The 20,173-nt window shown below is 35.0% G+C and overlaps 1 protein-coding gene across 2 annotated transcripts in view; it reads left to right on the forward strand.

The window, feature by feature from the left end:
* Positions 1-20,156, forward strand: part of LOC100371177 (receptor expression-enhancing protein 5-like) — a 39,183-nt gene extending 19,027 nt beyond the window's left edge. Inside the window, exons 2-6 of one of the 2 annotated variants that reach the window (XM_085507285.1) lie at positions 4,137-4,230; positions 15,691-15,829; positions 16,606-16,762; positions 17,658-17,690; positions 18,428-20,156. In XM_085507285.1, the coding sequence (XP_085363411.1) occupies positions 4,137-4,230; positions 15,691-15,829; positions 16,606-16,762; positions 17,658-17,690; positions 18,428-18,522 (518 nt within the window). In that variant the 3' untranslated portion in view covers positions 18,523-20,156. The remainder of the gene's footprint in view (positions 1-4,136; positions 4,231-15,690; positions 15,830-16,605; positions 16,763-17,657; positions 17,691-18,427) is intronic. The other variant, XM_085507286.1, reaches the window with a different exon arrangement.
* Positions 20,157-20,173: the final 17 nt, after the last annotated feature.

A 20,173-nucleotide genomic window follows, 5' to 3' on the forward strand; every position in this document is an offset into this window, starting at 1 on the left:
GAACTGACTTTGCTCTATATTAACTCCATATCCAATGAAAGTGAATTGTCTTTGCTCTGTATTAACTCCATATCCAATGAAAGTGAATTGACTTTGCTCTATATTAACTCCATATCCAATGAAAGTGAATTGTCTTTGCTCTGTATTAACTCCATATCCAATGAAAGTGAATTGACTTTGCTCTGTATTAACTCCATATCCAATGAAAGTGAATTGACTTTGCTCTGTATTAACTCCATATCCAATGAAAGTGAATTGTCTTTGCTCTGTATTAACTCCATATCCAATGAAAGTGAATTGACTTTGCTCTGTATTAACTCCATATCCAAGGAAAATGAATTGACTTTGCTCTGTATTAACTCCATATCCAATGAAAGTGAATTGACTTTGCTCTGTATTAACTCCATATCCAATAAAAGGGAATTGTCTTTGCTCTGTATTAACTCCATATCCAATGAAAGTGAATTGTCTTTGCTCTGTTTTAACTCCATATCCAATGAAAGTGAATTGTCTTTGCTCTGTTTTAACTCCATATCCAATGAAAGTGAATTGTCTTTGCTGTATTAACTCCATATCCAATGAAAGTGAATTGACTTTGCTCTGTATTAACTCCATATCCAATGAAAGTGAATTAACTTTGCTCTGTATTAACTCCATATCCAATAAAAGGGAATTGTCTTTGCTCTGTATTAACTCCATATCTAATGAAAGTGAATTGTCTTTGCTCTGTTTTAACTCCATATCCAATGAAAGTGAATTGTCTTTGCTCTGTTTTAACTCCATATCCAATGACATGAATTGACTTTGCTGTATTAACTCCATATCCAATGAAAGTGAATTGACTTTGCTCTGTATTAACTCCATATCCAATGAAAGTGAATTAACTTTGCTCTGTATTAACTCCATATCCAATGAAAGTGAATTGTCTTTGCTCTGTTTTAACTCCATATCCAATGACATGAATTGACTTTGCTGTATTAACTCCATATCCAATGAAAGTGAATTGACTTTGCTCTGTATTAACTCCATATCCAATGAAAGTGAATTAACTTTGCTCTGTATTAACTCCATATCCAATGAAAGTGAATTGTCTTTGCTCTGTATTAATTCCATATCCAATGAAAGTGAATTGTCTTTGCTCTGTATTAACCCCATATCCAATGAAAATGAATTGACTTTGCTCTCTATTAACTCCATATCCAATGAAAGTGAATTGTCTTTGCTCTGTATTAACTCCATATCCAATGAAAGTGAATTGACTTTGCTCTATATTAACTCCATATCCAATGAAAGTGAATTGTCTTTGCCCTGTATTAACTCCATATCCAATGAAAGTGAATTGACTTTGCTCTGTATTAACTCCATATCCAATGAAAGTGAATTGTCTTTGCTCTGTTTTAACTCCATATCCAATGATAGCGAAATGTCTTTGCTCTGTATTAACTCCATATCCAATGAAAGTGAATTGACTTTGCTCTGTATTAACAACATATCCAATAAAAGTGAATTGACTTTGCTCTGTATTAACTCCATATCCAATGAAAGTGAATTGACTTTGCTCTGTATTAACTCCATATCCAATGAAAGTGAATTGACTTTGCTCTGTATTAACTCCATATCCAATGAAAATGAATTGTCTTTGCTCTGTATTAACTCGATATCCAATGAAAGTGAATTGACTTTGCTCTGTATTAACTCGATATCCAATGAAAGTGAATTGTCTTTGCTCTGTATTAACTCCATATCCAATGAAAGTGAATTGTCTTTGCTCTGTATTAACTCCATATCCAATGAAAGTGAATTGTCTTTGCTCTGTATTAACTCCTTATCCAATAAAAGTGAATTGACTTTGCTCTGTATTAACTCCATATCCAATGAAAGTGAATTGACTTTGCTCTGTATTAACTCCATATCCAATGAAAGTGAATTGTCTTTGCTCTGTATTAACTCCATATCCAATGAAAGTGAATTGACTTTGCTCTCTATTAACTCCATATCCAATAAAAGGGAATTGTCTTTGCTCTGTATTAACTCCATATCCAATGAAAGTGAATTGACTTTGCTCTGTATTAACTCCATATCCAATGAAAGTGAATTGACTTTGCTCTCTATTAACTCCATATCCAATAAAAGGGAATTGTCTTTGCTCTGTATTAACTCCATATCCAATGAAAGTGAATTGACTTTGCTCTGTATTAACTCCATATCCAATGAAAGTGAATTGTCTTTGCTCTGTTTTAACTCCATATCCAATGATAGCGAAATGTCTTTGCTCTGTATTAACTCCATATCCAATGAAAGTGAATTGACTTTGCTCTGTATTAACTCCATATCCAATAAAAGTGAATTGACTTTGCTCTGTATTAACTCCATATCCAATGAAAGTGAATTGACTTTGCTCTGTATTAACTCCATATCCAATGAAAGTGAATTGACTTTGCTCTGTATTAACTCCATATCCAATGAAAATGAATTGTCTTTGCTCTGTATTAACTCCATATCCAATAAAAGTGAATTGACTTTGCTCTGTATTAACTCCATATCCAATGAAAGTGAATTGACTTTCCTCTGTATTAACTCCATATCCAATGAAAGTGAATTGACTTTGCTCTGTATTAACTCCATATCCAATGAAAATGAATTGTCTTTGCTCTGTATTAACTCCATATCCAATAAAAGTGAATTGACTTTGCTCTGTATTAACTCCATATCCAATGAAAGTGAATTGACTTTCCTCTGTATTAACTCCATATCCAATGAAAGTGAATTGACTTTGCTCAGTATTAACTCCATATCCAATGAAAGTGAATTGTCTTTGCTCTGTATTAACTCCATATCCAATGAAAGTGAATTGACTTTGCTCTGTATTGACTCCATATCCAATAAAAGTGAATTGACTTTGCTCATATCCAATGGAAGTGAAACGTATTTTCTCCGTAGTAGCTTACACCAATAGAAGCCACATAAACTTAAAATTTCATTCATTATATTATACATGCCTTGGATCATTACAATATTACTTTAATAGTTTTCATCATAAACAGATCAAATATTGTATACACACCAAACTCAACTGTTCTGTAAAGGGTTAGTGGTATAGTGTAGGGGCAGTCATAAATTATATAAGTTTCTCTTTACTAAAGTTCAATTCTTTCTATTGAAAGGTGTACAAAATGTACTGGATTCGGCTGATACCCTGGACATCCTAACTATGTTTTGGTTCACACATTACCTGTCTGAACCAACTAACATTTTAACAGACCGCAATTTGACGCTAAAAATAATTTGAGAAAACATGACACAAAGATTTTCTCATGGTATACTTATTCATAGGATGTAATGGCCCTGAAAAGTGCAGTTCGAAAAAAAAAAATTGTGTTTCTGGTAACCTGACCTGTTATTTTTCGGCAAAATTGGAATATTTTTTTTTTTTTTTGCTCATATCCCTACTTTTTTGAACCAAAAAGTATTTTTTCCCCCAAAATTTTCTCCAATTTGCTGTATTTAAAGAGTTATCCATTTATTTTGCATTGTGGGAAAAAAAAAGAAAATGCGTTCTTCGTAGACTTCGCCGTCTAGATTGGGGGTGTCTAGAAACCTAATACAATGTGTCATGTGACTTTGCACATGGCCGTTAGTTTCTTAAAACCATATCTCATTTGTACTTATCATTTGTTCAAAAAATCTTAACTGTCACAAATACCATGAACACGAAGAGTTAACTGAAAGGCAGCGTCTTTTTTTTGTAACAAAAAACATGTCAATACAAGATTATGTGTGGAAGGTTAGATTTATAGAACGTACATGGCTGCTTTTTTTGTAATAATCATGTCGCACGTAAAATGCAAGAGACGTTTCAGTTCGCCAATTTCTTGTTTACTGATCTTGAACTTTTTGTCTGAAATGCAATGCAGACAGAGAACAAACATTATGGGTGTTAAGACCGTCATCATTGTTTTTTCTCCACTTTTATCAGCGCAGGTTGTTTTTTTTTCAGACTAGAGGAGCTTTGTAATATCTGCCAAAACATCGCCACTAAAATTTTCCATGAGATCGCCCAGGACGGGTATCAGCCGAATCCGGTTTATTGAAGTGAAACAAGATTGATTATATAATTGTGTCTCACTTATTTACAGGTGTGGTAGCGTTGTCCGCTATCTATTTAGTAATCGGATATGGTGCTTCATTCCTCTGTGCATTATTTGGTTTCCTGTATCCTGCCTACTGCAGGTAAGTTGATACCTGTGACAAGAGGATACCTCTGACATTTGTACTTATGTGAGTCCGGTGTGTCAACCTAATTTTTTTTATCCATGGCCTATGACCACTAACTTTAAGTTGATAGTGGCAGTACTTACTTGTTGTCGCGCCTCGCTGAGTTCAAAATGCTTAGAGGATCTCAAAAAGTGAGATATAAGCCTCAAGAATATTCAGGGTGTTAAGTTTACTTCAGTGTTAAAAAGAAATTAATTACTGGATTGCATACATGTTCACCTTGTGCATTGACATGTGATGTGTTACATAATTCACATTTCCATGGTTACTTGTACAAAATCTGTATTGAAAATTTAGTTTTTATGAGAACTTATTGACCATCCCCTTTAAATAATGCATAGATACCCTTGGTATGTATATACATACACACATTGTATATATAGTCAATTTTGCCAAGTTATGTTGACAGGTGTTTGGAATGTAGGGTACAATCAAACCTGAGGCCTGTCCAATATATGCAATGAATTTGATATGTGTAGTTTGGACCCATTAAGTTATTGGCCAAGTTTTTATGAGAATGATTGAAAGTAAAATCTCTCTAATCCACAATTGGCTTGCATAAATTACTAGAATTTCACTTTTTTATATGTCCAAAAAATTATGAAATTTTTAAATGTGATTTTATTATTATACTTTGCCTCAATACATGCACACAAATATACAGACTATTTTTATACAATTTTTGTAATTTTTAGATCAGTCACAGAAATCGTTGTACAGTATCTTGCTGTATGTAGGCAAATGGAGAGATGTACTTTATATAGGAAACAAAACTTTTCTCAGATAAATTAATTCCAGAAAAACTTCATATTAAATTCTGTAAAAGAGTTCTGGGTGTGCACAGGAAGGCGTCTAATGACCCATGTAGAGGTGAATTAGGTCAATATCCACTTATATTGGATATCTGTGTTTCAGTCATGAAATATTATCAAAGACTAGTATGTAAAAAAACAAACAATTCTATCATTGATGCAGCCTATGAAGATTCCAAAACTCTTGTGCATGACCCATGGCTTAACTTTATACAAAAATTACTAGTCATAACAGATCTAACTAATTCAGACCCACATCAGAATAATTTTTGTGATATTTTTAAAGAGAAGCTCAAATGTTTGTACCGTATGAAGTGGAAAAACAATTTGTTGAACAATTGTAAGCTTGACTTTTACAGGTGTGCTAAAGAAAATTTTGAATTTGAACATTATTTGGAAAAAATTAAAAATAAAAATCATAGAATAGCTTATACTAAATTTAGAACTTCTGCACATTTTCTTCCCATTGAATCCGGTAGACATAAAGGCATTTTGAAGGAAAACAGGCTATGTAATCTCCATGAATGCAATGAAGTAGGTGATGAGAAACATTACATTTTATATTGTAATAATTGTCAAATCAAAGAACAAAGATCTAGATTCCTTGCAGCTTTATGCATCTATGCCCCAAAGCTGGAAGATTTTAGCATGGATGAATTATTTCCTATTATTGTTTCAAGTAATGATTTTTTCATTCTTAGCATTTTTGCAAAATTTATTTTCTATATTCTTGATATGTTTTAATACTGTAAGTTTTTGTTGTTCTGAATGTTTTGTTTTGTTATTTTTTTTTTTTGGACTTTACTCAAGATTTCATTGGTACGTTCCAAATAAAAAATAAATTCTATCTATCTATCTATAGGACATCACTATTTCTAATCTGGTTTAACTAGCCTTTTGTACTGTCTGACAGATAGTGTGACCTGTACTAAGCTGATTGTCAAATACCATAGCTTTCTTTGTATTGCATATTAAGACATGGAAATGTGTAATGTGGGGGTGTGTAAATCGACATTTTATGACATTTGTCACTTTATGTGTGTGCGAGGAAGAGCATTTATTTCATCTCATTATTTGTATGTGGTTACTACTTATGTTTTATTCTAGTGTTTAAAATTCATAAATAAAATTGATAAAGCAGAAGCCAAACAGATTTCTATAATTACTCTGCATTAGGTTGGAGAGGGGGGGGGGGGGTACATTGTCAGATCAGTTCTGTAGATAAATCTTGTATAGAGCATATCTTATTCAAGATAGCAACAAAGATCACTATGGTGATATCACGTCCTCACTGATCAATGTAACGATATATTTTTCTATACATATTATTATTACTGGGATGATGTTTACAATATATCTTCATTATTCGTTACAACACTTTAATATCCCTAGAGGAAAGAAAAAACAAACTTGCAATTATTTTAAGTTTTTTTAACAGGCCATTAATTTAGAAGTATAATTCTGGCCTGTATTGCAAATATTTTGCTTGTATTGACCTTTCTATCGAACAAAACATTATTTATAGTATGGCTGCATTTAATTTAAATAATGACCTTGATTAAAATTGCTGATAGTACCTGCGTTATTCAATTTGAAATAATTGTTGGTTCAGTAATGTCAAATTTTAAATAAATGCTTTGTGTTGTTGCCGAAATTAATATAAATAAAAATATACAAAATTAATATTGTTATAGAATAAATGTGACCTTTTTGGTGTTAATATTATTACACAGGTGTTTGTTATGATTTTTTTTTTTGATGTGATGCATCACAATTTTAATTTTTAAAATACCTTTGTGGGAAAAAAATTTGATTCAAGAGATATTATCAGTATTTTTATACCAGACATCTTGGCAACCTTATTTTAAATCCTGTGCTTATTAATGAGATGTTGTTTTGGCCTGGTATCAAATATCATAGTGGCTGCACCTGTGTCTTGTCTACAAGCTTATTTTATGACAGTCACGCTTGTAATACAAATTAATTATTCACTGCGCAATGATGTGTATTGCTAGCTGAGAGAATTTAAATTCTCATTTCTAGAATCCTTTGCACATGTTGTTCATATTTATTATGCCAGTCTTTTGTGTCATTTTTGTACCCCGATTATTTGATGACATCTGCCCAATAGTCACCAGCTGAGCAACTAATATATTGTTTTGCATATTAGTGTTAATATATTCGCTAATAAAATTGCCATTATAACTTAAAGTACTGTAGAATACTTTATTTTCGCTTGGAATTTATTTTCGCTATTTTTGCTGAAAGGATGATTCCGTGAATAAAATTCAGCGAATATACATTTTTTCCTATATTTCTATATAAACTCATCAAAAATCAGTGAAAATATATTCCATACAAAACGTCCAAAAAGCTTTTTCAGCCAAAATTAATTCCAGCGAAAATAAAGTATTCCACAGTATTGTATAAACTATATTCATCATGAACTATAGACTCAATTGACCACACTGTAGTCCTACAAGGTGAAGATTAATTATGTGAAAAGTGAGGAGGAGGTGATATTAATGGAATAATTTGCTTATTAGAGTAAATATGTTTGGATGTTTATTGCGTGTGGTATATCTGACATTCTCCTCAGTATCGATGAATCGGGTCTTGGTTTAGTAGTGATAAGTGATCGATTTGGTAGTGATAAGCGATCGATTTGGTAGTGATAAGCGATCGATTTGGTAGTGATAAGCGATCAATTTGGTAGTGATAAGCGATCAATTTGGTAGTGATAAGCGATCAATTTGGTTGTTAGTGCATGGTTATGTAATGTAAAATGTAATTTATTAATAGACAATTAAACATTCAGTGATGTCATCAATAACTTTTGATGAACTGATTACATCTCAGAAGTTATTGAGTAACTATTTTTTGTTATAAATGTGTTTTATTATATTGATAAATACATTGTGGACATCTTTTTAAAGGTTGATGAAGGTCATTTGTCATTAATGGTGACCTTCAAAATATACAGATTGTGTTTTAATGAGACCTGTGAACAAGTCATTAAAAACATATTGTATGTGATTTAATGATATTAGGGAAAGAAAATGATTAGACAGCCCATAGACATTAGAAATAAGGTCCACAAGACAACTGTAATGAACAGTTTATTGACCCTATGACCCTGAATATAATAAATGTCATGTGATGTTTTGCAGACATCACCTATTACTAGGTATGTAGGGTGTGCCAATGATTGCTGATAGCCTTGATTAGGTGACATGTGTTGGCAAATGTATTGTTATAATATAAATGTTCAGTAAATCATGTTATTGTTTTATATTAAACCTTGTTATGTTTACAATGTTGTTTATAATATGTTAATATTGACTGCAAAAATAATGCAAATAAAATTGTCAATATTTTCCCAATTGCGCAACATTTTCAGTTGATAATTTTGATAAATTGGTGAAGTATAAATGAATAACATCTGTTTAGTAGGGGTATTTATATTTAGATTTTTGTAGTTATTTTGAGGTCAGAGTTGAAATTAAAACAGGTGCCTGTAGGTTTGTACAATGACTGTATTTATAAAGTTCATTTGGTTATAGGACATCTCATTTTAGATATTACCGGTAATAATAATGTTGGTTTTGGATCATTGGAAGCTTCCATTGTTAATTTTTTTACTAAAATAGTTGCATTTGTAGATTTTAAATAGGTTACTGTATTGTACACATTCGTCAGATACATGTAAATACCCCTGGTTTAGGGGATGTTTTGTACTGAAGTAATCCTGTGTTGGCTGTTCACATCACTGTCATCCCGCCCTTTCTCTTGTTACATGCACACCATGTACATGTTTGACATGTACATGTATACACTGTATCTACAGAATGCATACAATTTTAAGGTTTTTGTCAAATTTATGCATGTCAGTGCATAAAAAGTTTCTAACTATATTTGTAATGGAGGATGGTTTAACAATTGTAGCTCATTGTATATTATCATAGGAAATAGGGGCACGAGTTGATAGACAATTACCAATACATGGCCACTGCCATTTAACCAATGTCATTATACCGACACAATACAATACACTTGTCATATTGTCAACATTATCCAATACAAGTTATTTGTTTGACCTTTGAATCACCTCTGTTATATAGTCGACTTTAGATGACTGGGAAGATGCACCCCCCCCCCCCCCAGCAATTTTATATTTTGAGTTAAAGGGTCATTGGCTGCAACATTGTATAAAACAGCTACCCTGGTACTACCTAATGGAGAGCATGAATGAAACCCAGTTTATTTGTGTTTTAAGTAATAGAATCCTGCAAATAGTGTTGCCATTAAAAACAAACACTGACATGCATTAAATAAACACAACTTAATATTATGGTATTATTTCTTATTACCATTATACTGTTGATTTTGCTTCATACTGTATTAATCCCATAGTTGGCACACACTAAATTGTAACAAGTAAATCAAAGCCCAAGGGATGAACATGCCAATTATAGACATACAGCTGTGTACTGCAATCTGTTATGACTGCATTTGATAGTGAGGGCATTTGTGAATATTAGTCATTCTGCTTTTTCACTACTCTAAGTGAAAAGTTGTTTCTCATGAAATAAAAGCAGTATAATTGACTATGGTTTTAAAGTGAAATACTGTGATATACCAAACCATTATTTGCAGCTGCTATTCACTGCGGATACTCTTTAAAGTTGTAAAGCCCTTTAAACTTAACCAAAAATCAAATCTGAAAGTTATGGTATTTGAGTTATATGATCAAAACCTGAAAAAATATATTGTCTTTCTATATTGTCTTTACTATGATAAATCGCACAATGCAATGCCATTTCAAATTCAGATGCTCACTATTATAGTTGTATTAATCATAATTCTTTTTTTTTCATATAAACATTGACATACCTACAAAAAAAAATAATACCTACAATGTAGCTCTGGACCTTATTAAAGTTTTTGACTAAATCACAACAGGCTTTATTCCATTCCACTCGTAGTCATGCGTCACAACTGCTTGAGTATGGCAGAATGTATCTGCTATTCTGGTGTAAATTCACATTTACTGTACTATCTGTGATTAAACTGACAATGTGGCAACAATTCAATACACAAACAGTAGCAATGATTTAATAATTTTGTGTCCCTTGCACATAAGTTTGCATCTCTGTCAAAAGAAAAACCTGTGTTTATACACTGCCTACCACTATAAAGTACAATTATAATTAAATTTTGTATTAACCTGCCAAACCTAAACAATCTTGTCTTGTGTCATCCCCAATTGCTCATCACCAAAAGAAACAAAATATAATGAAAATATTTTATTGCACTTTTTTTAAAGCTGGTTCACACACAATGTGTTTACTATTTGGTGGCCCTGAAAAGACCTGTTTGTTGGTCCCCGTTCTGACACGGTTCGAAAACAGGGACTTGTGGTTTGACCTGTGTGCGTCTACAGTGTGCATCCATGTGTGTGTGCAACCGTCATGATCTGATTCAAGATGGCTGAATGGCTAAACCATTTATGGATAGATTTCGTTCAAACTTGGTGCATATGTAGGACATTATGGGACCTTGATGCACGTCATTTTATTTTTCAAATTTTATTCAAAAAGAAAAAAGGAAAAAAAGGTGTTGTTTTCTGTGCTTGTGCTTGTTTTACTGAATGTGATTCTAGAGCTGAATCTCTGACATGATTTGACTGATTATGTTAAAATTTTATATAATATTCTACATCATGTTATAGATATTCAGATGTATTCAAAATGGATGACTGGTGGCTATTTTGTTTCAATAAATGCTGTTCCACAGCAATATCTCTCAATATGGACAAGTACTCGTTTGATGATCAGATACAAGATGACTGAATGTCAATCATTTCAGTGTTAAAAAATCACCACAATCAAGCGTCAGCTTCTTGATCCATCTCTGACATGTTCATGTTTGAACTTTATTACTATAAACAAAATTATGTATCTTAGGTTTGATAACTAACTGGGACTGTGCCATGCATATCTTGTTTTGTATAGTATAGTATACATCATATAGTGTACCTGGAACGATCTTGGTTAAAGGTGATCTTGGTGCGTGCGGACACATACATCGTACATGATATTATACATATGCACATCAATTTGTTTCACGATCTGATTCAAGATGGCCGAATGGCAGCCATTTTTGTGCTAAAAGATTATCAAAATCAAGCATTTCTCGGCTGTTTACAGATGGATTTTGTTCAAACTTGGTATATACATTAGACATTATGGGACCTTGATGCAAATAATTATGCTTTTCAGCTAAGATTCAAAATGGCCAACTGGCGGCCATTTTGTTTTAATGAATGTGTGAATGTGGTTCTCGTGTCATATCTCTGACTTGCTTTGACTGATTATGTTCAAATTTAAATATTCATTATACATCATGTCATAGATATACAGATATATTGGTTTGACGATCCTATGCAAAATGGCCAAATGGTCGCCATTTTTGTGCTAAAAAATCAAGCATGTTTCTTGCATTTAGGATGGATTTTGTTCAAACTTATAACATGCATTAGACATTACGGATTCATTTTATTTTTCAGATTGGCTTCAAAATGGCTGACGGGTGGCCATTTTGTTTTAATGATTAGACTTCTAGAGCCATATCTCTGACATGTTTTGGCTGATTATGTTCAAATTTTATACATCATGTTATAGATATATATATATATATATATATTCAATATGGCTGATTTTGTTTTAATTAATGCTGTTCCAGAGCAATATCTCTCAATATGGTACTTGTTTGACAGTCAGATACAAATGTCAATCATTTTAATGTTAAAAAATCATATTCCTGACATGGTTATACTCCAGCTATATTACTATAAACAAAACTATATATCTTCAATTCGATAACTAACTGGGACTGTGCCATCTACCACTTCTAAACCATTTGAGAGACCGGTGATATCATCATTGTGATCTATTTCCATTCTACTGGTAAACAAATTAATCGTCCAGTTTGCATTACTTGTATCATTTGATTTCAACTTATCTTCGCCTCACTCAGCATACCTATAAACATGATTTCCTGTTATTCGAACAATGGATAACTGGTCAAAGCAGTGAAGCTGACAATACATGTACATCAATAAAATAGTGCTCATTTTTGCTATACTGGACAGTTGTTTTCTAACCATCCCTAACAACTTTGTTATATCTTGGTGAATTTACCAATACTGGGCACTCAGTACATACATTTTTGGCCACCATCCTGCTTTTTTTTTCCAAGAGTTTGATGTGTCTTGACATGTCTACCACTGTCTTCTCTTTCCATAACGTCTACCACTGTCTCCTCTTTCCATAACGTCTACTACTGTCTCCTCTTTCCACAACGTCTACTACTGTCTCCTCTTTCCACAACGTCTACTACTGTCTCCTCTTTCCACAACGTCTACTACTGTCTCCTCTTTCCACAACGTCTACTACTGTCTCCTCTTTCCACAACGTCTACTACTGTCTCCTCTTTCCACAACGCCTACTACTGTCTCCTCTTTCGACAACGTCTACTACTGTCTCCTCTTTCCACAACGTCTACTACTGTCTTCTCTTTCCATAACGTCTACCACTGTCTCCTCTTTCCATAACGTCTACCACTGTCTCCTCTTTCCATAACGTCTACCACTGTCTTCTCTTTCCATAACGTCTACTACTGTCTCCTCTTTCCACAACGTCTACTACTGTCTCCTCTTTCCACAACGTCTACTACTGTCTCCTCTTTCCACAACGTCTACCACTGTCTTCTCTTTCCATAACGTTTACCACTGTCTTCTCTTTCCATAACGTCTACCACTGTCTTCTCTTTCCATAACGTCTACCACTGTCTTCTCTTTCCATAACGTCTACCACTGTCTTCTCTTTCCATAACGTCTACCACTGTCTTCTCTTTCCATAACGTCTACCACTGTCTTCTCTTTCCATAACGTCTACCACTGTCTTCTCTTTCCATAAAGTCTACCACTGTCTTCTCTTTCCATAACGTCTACCACTGTCTTCTCTTTCCATAACGTCTACCACTGTCTTCTCTTTCCACAACGTCTACCACTGTCTCCTCTTTCCACAACGTCTACCACTGTGTCCTCTTTCCACAACGTTTACCACTGTCTTCTCTTTCCATAACGTTTACCACTGTCTTCTCTTTCCATAACGTCTACCACTGTCTTCTCTTTCCATAACGTCTACCACTGTCTTCTCTTTCCATAACGTCTACCACTGTCTTCTCTTTCCATAACGTCTACTACTGTCTCCTCTTTCCACAACGTCTACCACTGTCTCCTCTTTCCATAACGTCTACCACTGTCTTCTCTTTCCATAACGTCTACCACTGTCTTCTCTTTCCATAACGTCTACCACTGTCTCCTCTTTCCATAACGTCTACCACTGTCTCCTCTTTCCATAACGTCTACCACTGTCTTCTCTTTCCATAACGTCTACCACTGTCTTCTCTTTCCATAACGTCTACCACTGTCTTCTCTTTCCATAATGTCTACCACTGTCTCCTCTTTCCATAACGTCTACCACTGTCTTCTCTTTCCATAACGTCTACCACTGTCTCCTCTTCCCATAACGTCTATCACTGTCTTCTCTTTCCATAACGTCTATCACTGTCTTCTCTTTCCATAACGTCTACCACTGTCTCCTCTTTCCATAACGTCTACCACTGTCTTCTATTTCCATAACGTCTACCACTGTCTTCTCTTTCCATAACGTCTACCACTGTCTTCTCTTTCCATAACGTCTACCACTGTCTCCTCTTTCCATAACGTCTACCACTGTCTTCTCTTTCCATAACGTCTACTACTGTCTCCTCTTTCCACAACGTCTACCACTGTGTCCTCTTTCCATAACGTTTACCACTGTCTCCTCTTTCCACAACGTCTACCACTGTCTTCTCTTTCCACAACGTCTACCACTGTCTTCTCTTTCCATAACGTCTACCACTGTCTCCTCTTTCCATAACGTCTACCACTGTCTTCTCTTTCCATAACGTCTACTACTGTCTCCTCTTTCCACAACGTCTACTACTGTCTCCTCTTTCCACAACGTCTACTACTGTCTCCTCTTTCCACAACGTCTACCACTGTCTTCTCTTTCCATAACGTTTACCACTGTCTTCTCTTTCCATAACGTCTACCACTGTCTTCTCTTTCCATAACGTCTACCACTGTCTTCTCTTTCCATAACGTCTACCACTGTCTTCTCTTTCCATAACGTCTACCACTGTCTTCTCTTTCCATAACGTCTACCACTGTCTTCTCTTTCCATAACGTCTACCACTGTCTTCTCTTTCCATAAAGTCTACCACTGTCTTCTCTTTCCATAACGTCTACCACTGTCTTCTCTTTCCATAACGTCTACCACTGTCTTCTCTTTCCACAACGTCTACCACTGTCTCCTCTTTCCACAACGTCTACCACTGTGTCCTCTTTCCACAACGTTTACCACTGTCTTCTCTTTCCATAACGTTTACCACTGTCTTCTCTTTCCATAACGTCTACCACTGTCTTCTCTTTCCATAACGTCTACCACTGTCTTCTCTTTCCATAACGTCTACCACTGTCTTCTCTTTCCATAACGTCTACTACTGTCTCCTCTTTCCACAACGTCTACCACTGTCTCCTCTTTCCATAACGTCTACCACTGTCTTCTCTTTCCATAACGTCTACCACTGTCTTCTCTTTCCATAACGTCTACCACTGTCTCCTCTTTCCATAACGTCTACCACTGTCTCCTCTTTCCATAACGTCTACCACTGTCTTCTCTTTCCATAACGTCTACCACTGTCTTCTCTTTCCATAACGTCTACCACTGTCTTCTCTTTCCATAATGTCTACCACTGTCTCCTCTTTCCATAACGTCTACCACTGTCTTCTCTTTCCATAACGTCTACCACTGTCTCCTCTTCCCATAACGTCTATCACTGTCTTCTCTTTCCATAACGTCTATCACTGTCTTCTCTTTCCATAACGTCTACCACTGTCTCCTCTTTCCATAACGTCTACCACTGTCTTCTATTTCCATAACGTCTACCACTGTCTTCTCTTTCCATAACGTCTACCACTGTCTTCTCTTTCCATAACGTCTACCACTGTCTCCTCTTTCCATAACGTCTACCACTGTCTTCTCTTTCCATAACGTCTACTACTGTCTCCTCTTTCCACAACGTCTACCACTGTGTCCTCTTTCCATAACGTTTACCACTGTCTCCTCTTTCCACAACGTCTACCACTGTCTTCTCTTTCCACAACGTCTACCACTGTCTTCTCTTTCCATAACGTCTACCACTGTCTTCTCTTTCCATAACGTCTACCACTGTCTTCTCTTTCCACAACGTCTACCACTGTCTTCTCTTTCCATAACGTCTACCACTGTCTTCTCTTTCCATAACGTCTACCACTGTCTTCTCTTTCCATAACGTCTACCACTGTCTTCTCTTTCCATAACGTCTACCACTGTCTCCTCTTTCCATAAATTTTTTACATGTTTTCATGGCCTGCAGTGACTTGGCTACACCAACACTTGCTGGTCACCAACAGTTAGCCATTTAGTAGTAACAGTGATTATTTTTTTTACAGTACGAAAGCTATTGAGTCGGATTCCAAGGAAGATGACACCCAATGGCTGACTTACTGGGTGGTGTACAGCGCCTTTAGTCTGGTGGAATTTTTCTCTGATATCTTCCTGTCTTGGTTTCCGTTTTACTACCTTGTTAAAGTGAGTCACTCAGAACTGTGCTAGAATCATGTCTTGGTTTCTATTTTATTACCTTGTTTAAATTTTTTATATTTCATGTATGTAAAAACAATATCCTTTGTTGCATGCCACCCCCCCCCCAATTGACTTAGTGCAATGACAGTTGTAGACACCTAAATGTACATGTATTCCTTGTTTGTGCTGCAGTATGTGATGCACTGCAGTATGTGATGCACTGCAGTATGTGCATCTTCGTTAGCCAAAGGTCTAAGTTTAATCTGCCAAGCCTCTAAACAGACCTTAGCAGAACATCCATCAAATATGCGTATTCTAATAACGCCCACAGTAGCCAGTTGCGGCTAATCATTGTCCAATCAGTTTGCGTGTTACAAATCCCTCTTTGACGTTAAAACAAAATGGCGGCGCCCATGAACTGTTTTATTTGTGATGATAAAATTGCAAAAGTTTTTGGTGTTGGTGCCCTCAAGCCTCATCAGGTACAGGCAATCGACGCAGTTTTGTGTGGGAAAGATGTCTTCATAGCGACAAAAACAGAAAGTGAAAGTTTGTTTTATAATTCAGATCTCACTGCTTAAAATACGCAATTAGCCTATGCGATCCTGCACGGTATCAAGTACATGTAGAGGCCTATAGGTCGAAGACACAGGACCATGCGATTCAGACGATGCAGTATGTGATTATCAGTACCCAATATACTATATGATCACACTATCTTAATCAGAAATATTTAACTGTTGAAATATACCTTACACTTTCATTTTTATTCCATCTGATAGCTGTTGTTCTTGTTGTGGTGTATGGCTCCAATTGCAAACAATGGATCACAGTTCATCTATAAACGTGTTGTTAGACCTTTTGTGCTGAAACACCAGAAACAAGTTGATGAAGCACTTGATAAATTCCAAGGAATGGCTGCTGATGCCATCAATGAAGGTAAGCAAAATATCGCCCTCTAGGTTTGGTGTAAGGAATTACCATTTTGTACTGAGCAAAAGGAGCAGAGTAAAGGGAGCGGTCGAAACGAGCATCAAATCTTTGTTTGCAATCAGTTATGAACAATGTCAGAGTACTTGTCCGAAAAGTTGTGCAAGTGACGTTGATGGTGTGTATGCATGCGACTGTTCATGCGCGAATGAGTGAGAAATGGTATGCAGTTGACCTTAGTATCTGTAACAAGTAGGGAAGAGTGGATTACAAAGTTTTGTTCTCTATCAGAATAATTAATTTTTATAAACCTATATATTCTTTGTTTTCTTCATAAACCAAACATGTCAGTTTATGTCATTTATGCAACTAAACCATGCTTTGTAAATTAAACCTACATGTCAAAACAACTGTACTCTAATTTAAGTTGCATGATCTAATGTCAATGGGTTGTGTTTACACTTTGTAGGCTGGAAGTCAGTCTGTTTGATTAAAATCCAGATGCAAATTCTCTGAAATCTTGTCAGTTCATTGATTTTAATGTTAATCGCACAGCTGTTGCAAATTTATTGTTCGGATATTATAATAATAATTCAGTATTTGCTACTAATGTGTGATGTCCTTGTTGCCATTCCATTAGTCTGTATTTTAAGGTGGAATAAGTGATTTGGGGATTAATGCTCAGAATTATTTATTGGTGTTGGGTTAAAGGTTGTATGTTATAATACATGTCTAAAATGAAGCATTCATAGAGAATGTTTCCTTGGGTGTGTGGGCTTGTGTTCATTAATAATAACTAATCACAACTCCTCAGCCAACTGACCAGTCAAGATTTTTTGCTGTTTGACTAACTTTTATTTCTTCGTTGTTCGCTTCCATTCTGACCTTATTACCCTTTATCCAGTTATGAAACGTACCCAGAAAGTTGCCGGCGAAGGTTTGTGCCTGAACCACACGTTTAAGTTCACATTTATTATTTCAGTAGAATTTTATTTTAAATGTTCAATAAACTTAATTCTGAAGTTGCGTTACATTTGTTCAATGTGCACATAAATCTGTTTCTTGTTGCACATTCTGTTTTCAATTTGGAATTTATAATTTTAAGCAAGATTGGTTAAATTTGTATGTTGTGATAATTAACTTTTAACAACATATTGCATGATATTGCGTTCACAATCCAACTGTACGTCCAATGAAACCCATGAACCCCTACACCATGTATCCTGCATGCAGATTTTCTATCATCTGACATACCTCCCCGTGATTTGCTTGCTGCCTGCCCAAATTCTTTCAGCTGCAAAGAACAGTTTGAGTTGAAATTTTAAAATTGCTATTTGTATTACCAACAACACATGTTTAGTATTTTGTTTGCACTAAATAGTGATTCAGGATTGTTTGTGTCTTGTCCATTTCAAAGTACAGGCTGGAATCAGACTTGGGTGTTGGATAATGAAGGCTGATAATTGTTTCTTGAACACGATGGCTGTTCCAGATAGTTGTTGTAACCTGCATGTGGGTTGGGGATATCTGGTGAAGGGTGCAGTGGTAGATACATGTTGCTAACTAATTCTGCTTTAAATGTGTTTTTCCAATCTCTTTGTATCGTCTCGACAGTTCTTGGTGATCCTTGTAAATGGTTATTATTCTTATAAGTATGTTTTTTTAACTTTTCAGCCGAAGTAGCAGCACGTGAGGCTGCAGCTGATGCTGCTTCCAAAGCTGCAGCTGATGCTGTCAATGCTGGTTTAGATGACAAGAAAGTCAACTAGAGATCCATGAAATAACATGGCAAAACCACATATGGTCTTGGTACAGTGAAGGATGCTGGGAAACTTAAGACATAAATAAGATGCACTAATGTCACATTTCCTATGATTTAAAGAGGGATTCATTTGAAAACATTGAAAATTGGCATTCTGAATGAGAGTTGGTTTTGGGTGAAGTTGAATTATTTAGGACACAATATTATGCAACTGCCTCACAAATTATGATAATTCTCTTTTTTCACAAGTATTTTGCAAACACTGTCAAATGCATGGGATATGAACGAATTTTAAAATTATTGTAATGATAAACAAAATTGTTTTTGTTTTTTTGGAGTGGCACTCGCTATGTCTTCATTTCAAAGACTGGTAAATTAATTTCTGATTTCATGTTGGTTTTGACATGAATATTCATATGCAAGCCCTTATTTGGTAATTTTTTCCTCCATCGCCAGCAAGTGTAATAATAGATATTTCTGATTTTGGAATTACAATGGCAAATAGTGCTACAGTCTCAATCTAGAATAGTGACCAACAGACATGGGTTTCTCTCTGCATAATATTTCTAACAGGGCTACAAAATGTTTTTTTTAATGTACAATATTGTTAGCAGGGTTTTAAAGGGAAGATTTCGTAGTTGGGAAATTTTTTTTTTTGAATACTTGTTCAGGTCTGTTTACATTCTAGAAAAATGTTTTGAACACTCTAGCAAATTCGTTTATTCCTGTTAACTGGTTTTCCATTCTTTAGATAGGTATGTTTCTTTCTACATATAAAACACAAAGTTTATTGCATTATAGTGATGACATCAAACCAATACAGTAAATGACATCAGTATAAAGCAAGAAATAAGCTTGCAAAACAGTAATCGTTATAGAAACACAAGAATAGATGACATCATTTTAATAGCACAATAAGTGATGACATCATAGCAGCCATTTATTTACAAGTACTATATCCACACGAGTGTCTTGACCCAGTATGGTATTCCATGTTGTTCATTGGGTATATAGGTTAGATTTGATAGTTATTACATTGTTATACATTTGTCTCGCCACCTCATCTCGTACATGTCTTCCATACAAAATAATGCAGTCATGGAGATTTTTTTGGAGGTATAAAAACTTTTATTAAGATTTATTGCTCAAACCAACGTGATACATGTTTTGTCATGCCTTGTTTTATTTAAATGTATGAATGTAACTACCTAGCACGTGTGTTGCTATGGTAACCTAACATGTGATCAGGAACTAATTAAACAGGCGTGTTCAGGCCACACCTCCTTGGTTCAATCCATGTATATTCCAATGAAACAGGTCTAGTGTTTGGAGTGAATTTATGTTCAAGTTGTGATTTTTGAGTGAACTCTTACATGCGTGTAAACATTCTGACTATACATGTACCCCAGTATATTGAATGCATGGCAGTCCACAAAGGTAAGAGTAGGGAATGTTTGCGAGCCATGTGTTAGTCTAAGCACTGATAACTCTGTACCTGTTGGTTTTATCAATTTAAACTGTTCTTTCAACTTATTTATTAGCAATTTGAATCTTGTGCATTTCCACAAAATCCAGGTTGTAGAATTTGTAATTTAAATGAATGATAAACATGATGAAACAAATAAAGCTTTGGGAGAATGACCTTGTCTCATTTATTT

Source organism: Saccoglossus kowalevskii, chromosome 13 (genome assembly GCF_978046115.1).
Source record: "Saccoglossus kowalevskii chromosome 13, keSacKowa6.1, whole genome shotgun sequence".
Classification (NCBI taxonomy): domain Eukaryota; kingdom Metazoa; phylum Hemichordata; class Enteropneusta; family Harrimaniidae; genus Saccoglossus; species Saccoglossus kowalevskii.